We start from the raw sequence: 13,960 nt of genomic DNA on the forward strand, positions 1-13,960 counted from the left end.
TAGTATCATGGACCCCTGGGCAAAGTAATGCTCTGGGCCCACAATGGAGACAGTGCAGGTAAACAGACAAGCGGAGCTTCTCCTTTTGAGTGGAGCTCCGCTTTAACTACATGAACAATCATTCTCTACAGCAAAGAAACAGTGGGAAATACTACATAAAGTAACAAAGCTGTCCTGTGCATATAATATATCTGCTAGAATGATGCTCAGGACAGTTGTAACAAGCATAGAAACGGCCGCCAATAAAAATCATGTGGCACCATCCAGCCTGATAGGGCCTCAGATACCCCCCAACATTGTAACCCCTCTACATCTTATATACATCCAGCACTCCTAACTCCACCCCCCCCCACACCCAAACACACACATACACATACCAGGTTTCCCCCTAAAATTGCTATCCTGTTACCACCTCCACACCCCTGGATTCTCAACCTCAAATAAATAACTCCCCAGTACTCTGACCCCTCTACACATCCCCCCGGCACTGTGACCCCTCACCACCCCAGATATCCCCCCCAGCACTGTGACCCCTCACCACCCCAGATATCCCCCCCAGCACTGTGACCCCTCTACACCGCTGATATCCCCCCAGCACTGTGACTCCTCTACACCGCTGATATCCCCCCAGCACTGTGACTCCTCTACACCGCTGATATCCCCCCAGCACTGTGACCCCTCACTATCCCAGATATCCCCCCAGCACTGTGACCCCTCACCACCCCAGATATCCCCCCCAGCACTGTGACCCCTCTACACCGCTGATATCCCCCCAGCACTGTGACCCCTCTACACCGCTGATATCCCCCCCAGCACTGTGACCCCTCTACACCCCAGATACCCCCCCAGCACTGTGACCCCTCTACACCCCAGATACCCCCCCCAGCACTGTGACCCCTCTACACCCCAGATATCCCCCCAGCACCGTGACCCCTCTGATATCCCCCAGCACTGTGAACCCTCTAATATCCCCCAGTACCATTATTCCATCCACGTATGTACCCACTTTTCCAGTGGAGATACAGTGCATTGCGAACTTTTGGCTATGTGCCCACCTCCAGCACTGTGACAAGGACTCACCTATACCAATCAAGTCATTCACGCAGAAGGAGGGTTGGAGGAGGGAGCATCCCTCTGGGCATTCCAAGCCCTTCGGTGCAAACAGTGCTGGACAGTTGGGCTCACCATGACACCATCCACAATGCCACTTCCACAGGTGGGCTCTCAGTGCTGCCGACTCAGCAGCTCCCACTCCAGCTCCTACCCCGCGGCCTCCGAGTCCCAAGCATTCAAGCTGCATGGGACAGGGTCAGAGCATCACTGGTGATCCGGCCCCGCCCCCCTCCCTGCTGGCTGTGAAATGGGTTTTGTTCTGCACAGTACGGCGCACCGCTGCCAGCCTGCCTCGCCTGTGTATACATCACTCTCAGTGCCATCATGGGGCCCCCAATTTCCGGGCTCAAGGAGCAGCTTCTTTGGGGAAAGTGTGGGGGCCCCCCATGCAGCTGGGGCCCCTGGCCAGTGCCCAGGTGTGCCATCTCATTAGGACGGCCCTGATGCCACATGTCTAATCTGCCACATACCAACTGTTGATTACGCCCCCAGAGAATCATCAACTACAATGTCTTAATAGGTGGGAACGGGACCTAAATCGTACATTCAGTTTGCATCACAGACAACATATCATCCGATTCACATATAAATCCTCCATATGTACGAGAATACAGGAGACCAATTTTAACATTCTAACCAGGTGGTTCAATACACCTGCAAAGTTACACAAAATCTTTCCCTCGTCCTCAGATCGCTGCTGGAGGCGCCAGGGGGACCAAGGGACAATTCTCCATATCTTTTTTATCTTCAACATGGACAGTATGGAATATGTTCGTCTTCTCGGATGAGGGACAAGCCCTCTTTGAAAACAACACCGTAGACTAAATTTGTTCTAACAAATATATATAGACTACATGATCCTTCTGTTGATATTGTACTCAATGAGTTTGTCTCACTCCACCCCCCCCCCCTTCTCTTTCTGCACTCAATTCCTCTATCCTCTTTGTCGCTGTATTTATACAGTTCTCTGATACAGAAAAAAAAGGTCCCGATTAACTCTTACACACCATAGGGATAACAGTAAGGAGGAATACATAGGTTGTAGCTCGTTAAGATGTTACACATACCAAGCTACCCCCCATAAAGGGAATCTGTTCACAAGGGTACCCCTTGCTGTGCCTCACCCCATTTGGGAAAAAACTAGGAGGCATGCTTTTAAAAGCCAACAACCTCTAAGGCTTCATGCACACTGAAGCTCATAAACGGCAGTTTCTGGGAGTTTGGGCATTTTTTTTAGCAGCCCATAAACTCCCCTCCGTTATCCTACGTGTCCGTGCACACATGCATGGACACGTAGTGGAGCAGTGGAGTTTACAGGCTGTTTTCTGAACGCCATAAAATCGTGTTCAGGAGTTGTTTTTCTGACCACAAAAAAAACCGCCAAACGCTGATAAACATCGATAAACTGTCAAAAACGTGGCTCACCAGCGTTTAACGTTTTTGACCCATTAAAAAAAAAAATATGCTAACGCGGAAAAATGCTAAAAAAACACTAGAAATAGAAATCAGTTCTATTACTCCTGGAATCACCAGGTACCTGCAGACCACTTCACATCCCATCCAGTTAACCCTTTAGGAATGTGTAAGCTGTTTAGTGGCAGAAATAGCCTGCAAGAGACCATATGTGTCTAACAACTCTTTACTATATTTATCCTTATTGATGGATTTATAGTGAGAGGCTGGCAACTAAATGTTGCAATAGCCACAGCATTTCCTGAGGTAAAAGGGAGCTGTGGACATTGGTCTAGCTAAAGCTTCAGGGCTATTTGTTCCCAGACCCAAGGGCAAGGATAGTAGCACCCTGTATTGAAGGAGGGAGTCCTATCTCAATGCCCAGAAACCACATGGCTGCTATTAGGAATTCTGTTGCTAATCTTCCAAGGCAAAAAAGGGAAGTACTCACCACTGTTGTCTTTCCTTTTGCCACAGCCAGTGTTTGCTTTTCTCTCCTCAAGGTCACATGAGAAACGGACAGTGCCCAACTATCACCCCCTTCCAAGTTGTTGTCCCAGCTAGGGAGCTGCCAAGTTAGGCTGTGTGCACTGCACCAGTAGCATGCCCACACACCTCTTCTGGGATCAAAACTTCTTTTACAAGGAAAGGGAAGGAAAGGCCAGGGCCCCCTCTTCAGGGGCGAGTTGCTCTGAGTCTACCACCTAAGGTGTGGGTACAGAGGTGCGGAAAGATTGAATAGTGGCCAACATTTCCTCTTGAACAGATTTAAGAAAATCTTTCATTAATCCTGAGGCCTCTTTTCCAGCCAGTTTGTTAATACACCTATAACAAAATGGCTTGGTTTAGACAATCTTTCCCCGCAGTTAACGCACTTTTTACTGGCACCAGTGCTAGCAGATGTAGAAGGAGGTTTTTTCAAAGACCTCCTGAGCTGTGCTTGGGGAATCTGCAAGAGAAGAGGGAACAACCAACAGTCACTCTTCCTGCCCCCGTATCATGGCTGCAGGCCCCCATCCCTAGAAGGGGAGAACATGGGCATTTACCAGGCATTACTTCTTAATCTGGTGTCACCCCCCATAGTAGGTAAACGGCACTTTCCAACGGGTCTTTCCATCCTCCGTGAGGTGGGCTCAGACAGACTTTTAGCTCCTTACAGCTTGCTGAACCCTGGCGAGACAGGAATGCTTCAGCCTCCGTAGCCATGCGGGTCTGGAGTCTCCTCCACGCTTTAAGCCCACTGCTGGGTCGCGCGCCACACTATTACTGCTCTGACAGCAAGTTTCAACCCGAGAATGAGGCTTGGAGAGCGCCAAAGTCTTCCCCTCGGTGTCTTACATCATTTGGACTTCAGCAAAAATATCGCCCGCTGCGTCAGGGAAAGACAGGAAACCCGAGCTGCTGAGCCACATGCAACGGCGGGGGTTTTAATATGCCCGGACCGCCTGCACAAATGCCGTTGGGGGAGACCTGTGGGAAGCTCTGAGGCGGCAGGTTAGTGCAGCCCTCACCGGTATTCCTAAACCTGGCTCACAGGGGAACCATTCGACTCTTTTTAGTCTCCTGGTCAGAGAATAAAAAAAAAAAAAAAAAAAGTTTTGCTGTGGGAGAAACACAATCAATACTGAGGGACAAGGAGTAAGGTGGGGCCTTTTTAAACAGCTGTGAACTGATTGTGTCTCCTGTAGGGAGGAGCCTCTCATGTGTTGTCGTCCTGGAAGGCGAGGTGAGAAATTACATTTCTGGGGGGGGGTGTAATTCTGTGTATGTACATACTGCATTGAGTTTTACAGAAATTTACAGCGCTGCAGTTTGAAAAGGAAATGTCATTTTTAATAACATTAAATTGCAATAGGATTTGTTTTGCAATGGTAAATGCTATATTGTTTTTTATTTGCGATTTTTTTTTCTCTCAAAAGCTGAATTACCCTTTCAATACTTCAAACTTCTTTTACTGATGATGTGCCTCCTTTTTGAAATGTACCTGTACTCCTGTACCACAGTGAACCCTTTCCTCTGTGCCAGTGCTGTAAGGAAGCCCAGTCGTGCTGCTCCCATCCTGCGTTCCACCAAGAATATGCAGACCCCAGGAAATAAGCCAGCTGAAGCTTCTAGATCTATGGGAACCGGAGTTTCCTTCTTTCTCTTCTTCAAAGGGATCGGAAACATTGCAGGGCCTAAGTAGACTGAAAACATAACAGGGAATTGACTGAAGTCCATTGTCAAACTGATATGTATGATAAAAAAAAAAAAAACACACAAAAAACACACACACACAAAAGAGGGCCCAACTCCTCGTGCATTACCACCGCACAATTCATTGATTCCTCAGTAACAAATCGATACTCACAAGCAGGCATGTAACTCATATGCTTCAGCCTTGGGCAGCGAGTCCAATCATGAAAACATCTGATTGGAAAGCTAACGCATTTCAGGAGTCAAGCTCCCGTCCTCAGAGCTGAACTAGCTGTGTCATGTCAACTCCTAAATGGTCACAGATAATCAGTAGCCCGCCTCCCTACCAACGAGCCAGTGGGTGGGGCCTGACGTTATAAACCCGTAGCTGCTAGAATGCAAGCAGACTTAATCCACACACAATGCACAGCTGACACCTCCCACCACATGGTGGGGGCAAAAAAAAAAAAAAAAAAAAAAAGAAAAAAAAAAAAAGTATATATATAAGTATATATATATATATATATATATATATATATATATATATATATATATATATATATATATATATATATATATATATATATATATATATATATCTTACATACACAGTGCCTTGAAAAAGCATCTACACCCCTTGAAATTTTCCACATTTTGTCAAGTTACAACCAAAAACATAACATGTATTTTATTGGGATTTTATGTGATAGACCAACACAAAGTGGCACATAATTGTGAAGTGGAAAGAAAAATGATAAATGGTTTTCAATTTTTTTTTTTACAAATAAATAGTCTTTTTGGGGATGTCTCTACCAGCTTTGCACATCTAGAGAGTGACATTTTGCCCATTCTTTGCAAAATAGCTCAAGCTCTGTCAGATTGGATAGAGCGCATCTGTGAACAGCAATTTTCAAAGTCTTGGCACAGGTTCTCAATTGGCTTTAGGTCTGCACTTTGGGCCATTCTAACACATGAATATGCTTTGATCTAAACCATTCCATTGTAGCTCTGGCTGTATGTTTAGGGTCGTTGTCCTGCTGGAAGGTGAACCTCTGCATAAGTCTCAGGTCTTTTGCAGACTCTAATGCCGCGTACACACGGTCCGACTTTTCGACCGGACTTGTCTGACGGACGCCGACGGACCAAATCCGGCGAACAATCCGATCGTGTGTGGGCTTCACCGGACCTTCAGCGGACTTTTCCAGTCACAAATCTGACGGACTTTAGATTTGGAACATGCTTCAAATCTTTACGTTGTAACTCCGCCGGACCCAGAAATCCGCTCATCTGTATGCTAGTCCGACGGACAAAAACCGACGCTAGGGCAGCTATTGGCTACTGGCTATCAACTTCCTTATTTTAGTCCGGTGTACGTCATCGCGTACGAATCCGTCGGACTTTGGTTTGATCGTGTGTAGGCAAGTCCGGTCGTTAGAAAGTCCGTTGAAAGTCCGTCGGACGGGCTGTCGGACTTTTGTAGCTGAAAAGTCCGACCGCGTGTACGCGGCATAACAGGTTTTCTTCTAAGATTGCCCTGCATTTGGCTCCATCCATCTTCCCATCAACTATGATCAGCTTCCCTGTCCCTGCTGAAGAAAAGCATCCCCACAACATGATGCTGCCACCACGTTTCACAGTGGGGATGGTGTGTTTAGGGTGACATGCAGTGGTTGTTTTCTGCCACACATAGCATTTTGCTTTTAGGCCAAAAAAATCAATTTTGGTCTCATCCGACGAGAGCACCTTCTTCCACGTGTTTGCAGTGTCCCCCAGATGGCTTCTCACAAACGGGAGTTCTTATGGCTTCCTTTCAACAATGGCTTTCTTCTTGCCACTCTTCCATAAAGGCCAGATTTGTGGAGTGCACAACTAAAAGTTGTTCTGTGGACAGATTCTCCCACCTGAGCTGTGGATCTCTGCAGCTCCTCCAGAATTACCATGGGCCTCTTGGCTGCTTCTCTGATTAATGCTCTCCTTGCCTGGCCTGTCAGTTCAAGTGGACGGCCATGTCTTGGTAGGTTTACAGTTATGCCAAATTCTTTCCATTTTTGGAGGATGTATTGAACAGTGCTCCATGAGATGTTCAAGGCTATATATATATATATATATATATATATATATATATATATATATATATATATATATATATATATATACTTTTTTTTTTTAATAACCTAACCCTGCTTTAAACTTCTCCACAACTCTATTCCTGACCTGTCTGGTGTGTTCCTTGGCCTTCATGATGCGGTTTGTTCACTAAGGTTCTCTAACAAATGTTTGAGGGCTTCACAGAACAGCTGTATTTATACTGAGATTAAATTACACACAGATGGACTCTATTTACTAATTGGTGACTTCTGAAGGCAATTGGTTCCACTTGATTTTAGTTAGGGGTATCGGAGTAAAGGGGGCTGAATACAAATGCATGCCACACTTTTCAGATATTTATAAAAAAAATGATGTGCCACTTTGGTCTATCACATAAAAACCTAATAAAATACATTTATGTTTTTGGTTGTAACATGACAAAATTTCAAGGGGTATGAATATTTTTTCAAGGCACTGTACATATACACACACAGGCGTTACTTTGTATAATCTGACTGCAGGGTCACCCGAAGTACTCCTGAAGCAGCTATGCGAGTAAATTTGTGGTGGTAGTTACTTGCAAACTATGAGTGTATCCACATTATTGAGAAACAGGCAAAGTGTGTCCTCCAGGAGGTGCATAATCAGATCTTATAATTAAGGTACACACACAGACAATTCAGGTTGCCTTATTATAGCCACATTTGCTCTAAGGCTCGATTCACACTGGTGTGCTGTCTGACATCAGATGTTATTCGCACCGCACTGCAGTGCACATCCAATGCGTCCATTCGGACCATACTCACACAGGACCCTTTTTTTTTTGATCTGCACCAGAATTGGTTTACATGGGTGCTCACACCCATGCGATCCGATTCCTGTCTGAATTGATAGTTTGCACTGCGATATGCAAACTGATTTGGGGGTGTCATTAACTTACTATTGACACCCCTAGGAGTTTGCATATGGCAGTGTGAACTGCCTGTGAGTCAGGTTTGATGCGGGAACAGTGGATTTGCAGGGTTCTCACATCGCACCAATGTGAACCGAGCCTAAGGATGATAACGCAGAGCAAAAATGATCTTAGGGCTGGTATATTTCCACTTAAATGAGAAACTAAACTCTGGGAGTTGTGCCCAAAGAAGGTAGGTAGAGGGCAAAGGACTAGTCACTAGTGCTGCCTGTGCTCTCCCTGCTAATTATTTTACTCCATTACAGACTTACCATGTCTTGCTTTGCACAGTGCCTCTGTATAGAGGTGGCCATCTTGGTGGAGGCAGGGCTTTGCTCCCCCACATCAGAGCCTCCAGTGAGCAGCACAGTAGTGACATCACCAAATCTCTTGGGACTAGCAGTCAGAGGTAGCAGTGCCTTAGATTTCACACTGCAGATATACAGGGAACACATGCCTCACTGTACATGTGCTCCATACTTAAGGGGCAACAGCAGAGGGCACATTTTTAATTGCATTTCTGAGTGAGCACCCAAACACATCTATGTTCTTGGGAAAAGCACAGCGATACACCAGCATGGCTCAGCAATAAAGTAGCTCATACCATAGCACTGGTCCAGCTGTGAACTGTAAATTCCTGCATGCAGCAGCTTGTGTGTGCTTTACAGAGGGTGCAGTAATTGGCATCCTTGCTAGACATTTATCACCATGCTAAGAATGGCCAGCCCTGAGAAAGAGCCAGAAATAAAGCCAGTCTCATACACCAGTGAATTCAGCATATTCTCCGCACACGTACCAGGTTGTCTATCAAAATAAGTTCCCACACAATATGCAAATTTACACGCCACTGCAAAGATGATTCAAGCAACAAGCCATAGTGTTTGGGTAATGAATGAGCAATAATAAGCTTTCTGAAGTGTCAAGAATTGTTCATGTAACCTTTGAAGAACAAGAGTTTTAACTAAGGGAACAATCTTTTTACTTCATATATGGTAAACAGGGTTTACACAATAAGATGTGTACAAGTGGGGAAAAATCTGCTTATTTAGTCCTGTGTTCAACAAAACAATGGCACTTCAGAAATATTTAAACTGGAACTGAAAGGAGACTTGCACCCAGGTCACCTTACAAGTAGAACAACAAAAAAAACTGCTGCCCTAGACTGCTAGTTTTAGAAGATTTGGTGATGTCATAACTGTGCTGCTTACAGTTCAGCTTGCTGGCGGCTTTGACCTGAGGAAGCAAAGCCCTGCCTCTACCGACATGGCCATCTCCATACAAAGACAGTGTAGAACATGACATGGTAAGTCAGTGATGGTGAAAAGACCAGTGGCAGAGAGACTATAGGCAAAACCGGTGGACTAATCCTTTGCCCTCTTGGATACAGCCACGAGATTTCAGTACCTCTTTAATTCTAAATGAAAATACGTACACCATCAGATAATAGATAAGGCAGACAAAAGCTAGAAGATTGTAACATAAGGATCTTCACCAGCACACCTTGGTCTAATGATAATCTTGTCCTTGATTGACATAAAGTGACAGGCATCACAAGAATGAGAAGATTTCAGTTGAAATTAAAGTCATTGTAGGGTGAAGGCTAAAAAAAAAAAAAAAAAACTTCAGTGTGCAGCATCCCCCTCTAATACTTACCCGAGCCCCATCTCGATCCAGCAATGTGCACAAGAGCAGCAGCTCTCCCGGGTCTCTCCACCCTCATTGGCTGAGACACAGTAGTGGAAGCCATTGGTTCCCACTGCTGTCAATCACAACCAGTGAGGAAGTAGCAGGGGGCAGGGCTGAGCTCTGTGTCTCTTATAGCGGAGTTCCACCCATTTAAAAGTCAGCAGCTACAAAAAGTGTAGCTGCTGACTTTAAATAATCAGACACTCACCTGTCCCACGGTCCAGCAATGTGGGCGCACAAGGCCTCGCTCCTCTTCATGGCTGTACCGGCATTCTAACTGTGGGCACCCGGCTGTGGCTTAACAGCCGGGCGCGAGCCGCACGCTGTGAATGGCCGAGCACTCTTCTGGGACCCGTGACGTTTCCCAGAAAATGGGAGGGGGGAGAGGTGAAATTCCTTTCCGATGCCAGGGGAAGAAGTGGAGTTGGGTGCCTGTAAAAGCTGGGTACAAAACCCCCCCAAAAAAAAAATTACATGCCAAATGTGGCATGTCAGGTGGTCACCAGCACTTAAAGCGGAAGTTCCATTTTTGGGTGGAACGTCGCTTTAAGGACACACAGAGGCAGCTTAGGAGCGAGCACGCAGGTGTGCCCCAATAACAAACAGATTGCACTAGGGACATTCCGCAAGAGGGAGGTGCCAGAAGCGCCAGCGTTGGGCCCAAAAAGAGGATTGCGGCTGCTCTGTGCAAAACCATTATACAGAGCAGGTAAGTATAACATGTTTATTATAAAAAATAAATTAAAAAAAAAAAAGTGAGCCTTTAATATCACTGAATGCACGGGCCAAAAAAAGTTTTAATGATGAAGGAAATAAAATTTAAATGAATTATAGTTTTAACTTAGTTCTTTTTTGTAATCAGCAGGATACGATACAGATCAAAAGAGAAAGAACTTTAGAAAAGCAAAGTCCCTTACATCAAATCAGTGTCCCCATCAGAGTCCTACCTTACATCAGTGTCCCCATCAGAGTCCTACCTTACATCATTGACCCCATCAAATTGTCCCCATCAAAGTTTCCTTTATTACAGTATTACTGTAGCTGTGCAGCAGCAGGGCAGGAGTCGGGAGATGAAGGAGACTCCATCCTCCTGTGAATGCTGGGCTATACACGTCATTGCTTGCTAGGATGCTGGCAGTCTTAGCAAGCAACAGCATAGTGCAGTGGGGGAAAAAAAAAATCTGAGCTGGAGTACTCGAGTAGGGTAAGTGGAGAATGTACACATCAGCCACATGAGGCCATCGTTTGGGAACCCCTGTAATAGATTGTAATTTGGGGAAAAAATAAATAATTTCAGTGCTTCAGTCATGAACTTTTAAGATTAATTTCTCTACAATTCCTATAGTTACAAAGGTGATTGAGGTCTTGTTCTAGAAGTGCATTTATCACTTGCTCAGAATTTGTAAATACTTTAGTATGCATAGTCTGGACACGGTTCATTTGTCCAATTCCAGCTATACAGCTACATTTAAATTATTGTACATAAACTATTTTATCTGCCAAAATATCTGTCTGGCTAGTATACATATAACATGGCACTCTAAAGCCCTATACACACTATCAGATTTTCTGCTGAGTTTGTCCTTCAGATTTACCAAAACCATGTAGTGCAAGTGCCTGCCTGATTGCATACACATTGAAACTCCTAAGGTTTGACCTCATATTATATGGTTTTGGTAAATCTGAAGGAAAAACTCAGCAGAAAATCTGATAGTGTGTATGGGGATTTAAAGCGGCAATACATGGATTAAATTTGAGAATGATATGTTATGTGTTATTTTCAGGTGAAGGTCTACTTTAAGTGAGCAGGAGCGCATACAGCCCTAAGGACAAGTACCACACGGTAAAGCGTCCATCCGCAGCATATTTCAGGCTGTCATAGATTTTGACAGGCTGTTGGCAGCAGGGCTGGAAGCTGCACCCGAGCCTCCTGGTGACATAAAAAAAAAAAAAAAAAAAAAAAGAAGAAGGTGGAATTTGCTGTACATGAGCTAAACACACTGTTTGTATTTAGTCTAAGCCCTGGCTCACACCAGTGCAACTTGTCAGTTCAAAGTCGCATAACAAGTCGCACCCCATTTGCAGCAATGGAACCGTTCAAATCTGTGCGACTCAAGTTGCAACATTGAAAAAAGTTCCTGCACTATTTCTGTGTGACTTGCATCGACATCTGTTACATGAAGTCGTACAGAATGTCAGCAATTAAATTGCACTCAATAGGTAGCTTTGAAGTCGCATGACTTCAAAGCCATACCTGTGTGAATCAGGGCTTAGAGACCTGATAGATGGCCAGTTCTGCAGCAGAATCATCTAGGTGACAGAACCACCTCCCTTAACAGAAGGATTCTTTTGCTGGGATGGAAGGCTGCAGAATGTCACTCACTAGCAAGAGAGTGACTCCATAGGAAAAGGTTAATGATCTGTTGGTTATCCTGGCGCTGGATCACTCATCTCACAAGGCCGTGTCTCCCAATTTGACAGGTGTGTGGGATTAGGAAAGTGACCCCAAACGCACACTGTCTATGATGGGGGCGCTCACTGCACACCTTTTAAAATTGGGACGAGTGGCTGTGTCCATACAACTACTCTGTCCCTCTACACTTACATGTATTACCTGGTGGCTCAAGCTTGACTCCTGTCACTGACAAGAACTTAGCAGCCACAGGATCGCTGAAATAACATTCACCTATTTCCACGTGTTGCTCCCTTGATGGCTAGATAGGAGGGGCAGCTGAGGAAAACACTGCAGAATGTAAGTCACCAACAATGAAGCAGTGGGGTTTATTTACTAAAGGAAAATCCACTTTGCACTTAAAGTGCACTGCAAACGCACTTGGAAGAGCAGTTGCTGTAGATCCGAGGGGGACATGCAAGGAAAATAAAAAACAGCATTTTTTCTTGTACATGACTGGATGATAAAATCAGCAGAGCTTCCCCTCAGATCTAAAGCGACTGCACTTCCAAGTGCACCTGTAGTGCAAAGTAGATTTGTCTTTAGTAAATAAACCCCTGTGTCCTGTTCATCCAGTCAGTGAAGGAGCGACCCATGGCAGTAGAGGAGTATTACACTTTCGTGTTTGTCCCTGCAAAGTGCCCCTTGTAAAGCTGGCCATAGACGGCTTGACCGTTGGCTGATTTCTGTAGAATTTGACAAGATTCAAGCAGCAGATGGGCCTGCAAGCACCACCTAGCTCAACAAAAGCAGATTTTAAAATCCACTGTGCTAGGTGGAAAATGAAAAAGAAAAAAAAAAAAAAAAAAAAAATGAAAAGTGACTGCGCCCCATCAGATGGAATCCCCATTCGGCAGCACTGTGGCTGTCTGAATACAATAGTCAACAATGGCGATCCCTCCATCCACATGGTTAGCATGTATGGGAGAACTGACTGACTTCTCACTAGCAAACTCTTCCCGCGCTTGCTTGTGGAATGCAGCCATGTTGGATGTTAGACTGGAAATGTGGGTGTGGTCCTAAAGGTGAACTAAACCTGCAAGCAGGCTACTCCAGCCCAATGACATCATAATGTGCATTATAATATACATCATACCCAACTTAAAGGACGCTTTACTACAACGTATGGTGTATATAGGTGTGCATTGCAGTATAGTGCGCCCCAACACACTGTCCATGTCCTCTGAAAATCACACAGGACCTGCTTCTTGCTGCTCAGAGGTGCATGGAGAGGACTTTCCTGGACTATGGACTACCAAGAGGTGACCTGTGTCATTAGGAGCTCATCCCTACTGCCTGATTGGCTGCCTTAGCTTCACATCTCTGCTCTACAGAATAATCTCACAAAGCCAGGACCTCCACCTAGCACAGTGCCTAGAGCTACCCCACCACCACCCCCAGGCCTCCACACATTGCATGACACCCCCCAGGCCTCCACACATTACATTACATACCCAGGCCAACCCTTGTCATACATTCACACCAATAACACTGAACACTTTAAACCCCCCCAGCCCCATGTCCTCATACAATGACACCCCCACTCCTACCCCATGGACACTCACTACATCCGCACACACTCTGCTCTCTCACCCCACTGTGCAGCCAAAGAGACTTCCGGTTCCACCGTCACGCCCACTATGCTAATAGCCCGCACACAGATAGAGGTCGCGTCAAGTACGGCCCCGCCCCTTATGTTAATAAGCTTTGGTCCAGGAGACCTGGTACCGGTGAACCAACACTGTTAAGCCCCACCCGCAAAGCCGGGGATGTGCGATCGACCAGTGCAGTTCTCTTTGGGGCCAGCAGGGGGCTCTGTGCGATGTATACAATGCTGTACACGAGTCTGTATATACTGTACATATGTCTGTGTACAATAGTGTATATGTATAAGTGAGAGTCTGTATACAGAGGCTGTATACAATAATGTATATGTGAGAGTCTGTATACAATACTGTATATGTGAGAGGCTGTATATAGTGCCTTGAAAAAGTATTCATACCCCTTGAAATTTTCCACATTTTGTCATGTTACAACCAATA

General features: G+C 45.4%; 1 protein-coding gene across 1 annotated transcript in view; it reads right to left on the reverse strand.

The window, feature by feature from the left end:
• Positions 1-13,650, reverse strand: part of POLM (DNA polymerase mu) — a 92,207-nt gene extending 78,557 nt beyond the window's left edge. The window contains 2 exon segments of the mRNA XM_073622083.1: positions 4,550-4,751; positions 13,512-13,650. Of these exon segments, the coding sequence (XP_073478184.1) occupies positions 4,550-4,734 (185 nt within the window). The 5' untranslated portion in view covers positions 4,735-4,751; positions 13,512-13,650.
• Between the last annotated feature and the right edge of the window lie 310 nt (positions 13,651-13,960).

This window comes from Aquarana catesbeiana, linkage group LG03 (genome assembly GCF_042186555.1).
Source record: "Aquarana catesbeiana isolate 2022-GZ linkage group LG03, ASM4218655v1, whole genome shotgun sequence".
NCBI lineage: Eukaryota > Metazoa > Chordata > Amphibia > Anura > Ranidae > Aquarana > Aquarana catesbeiana.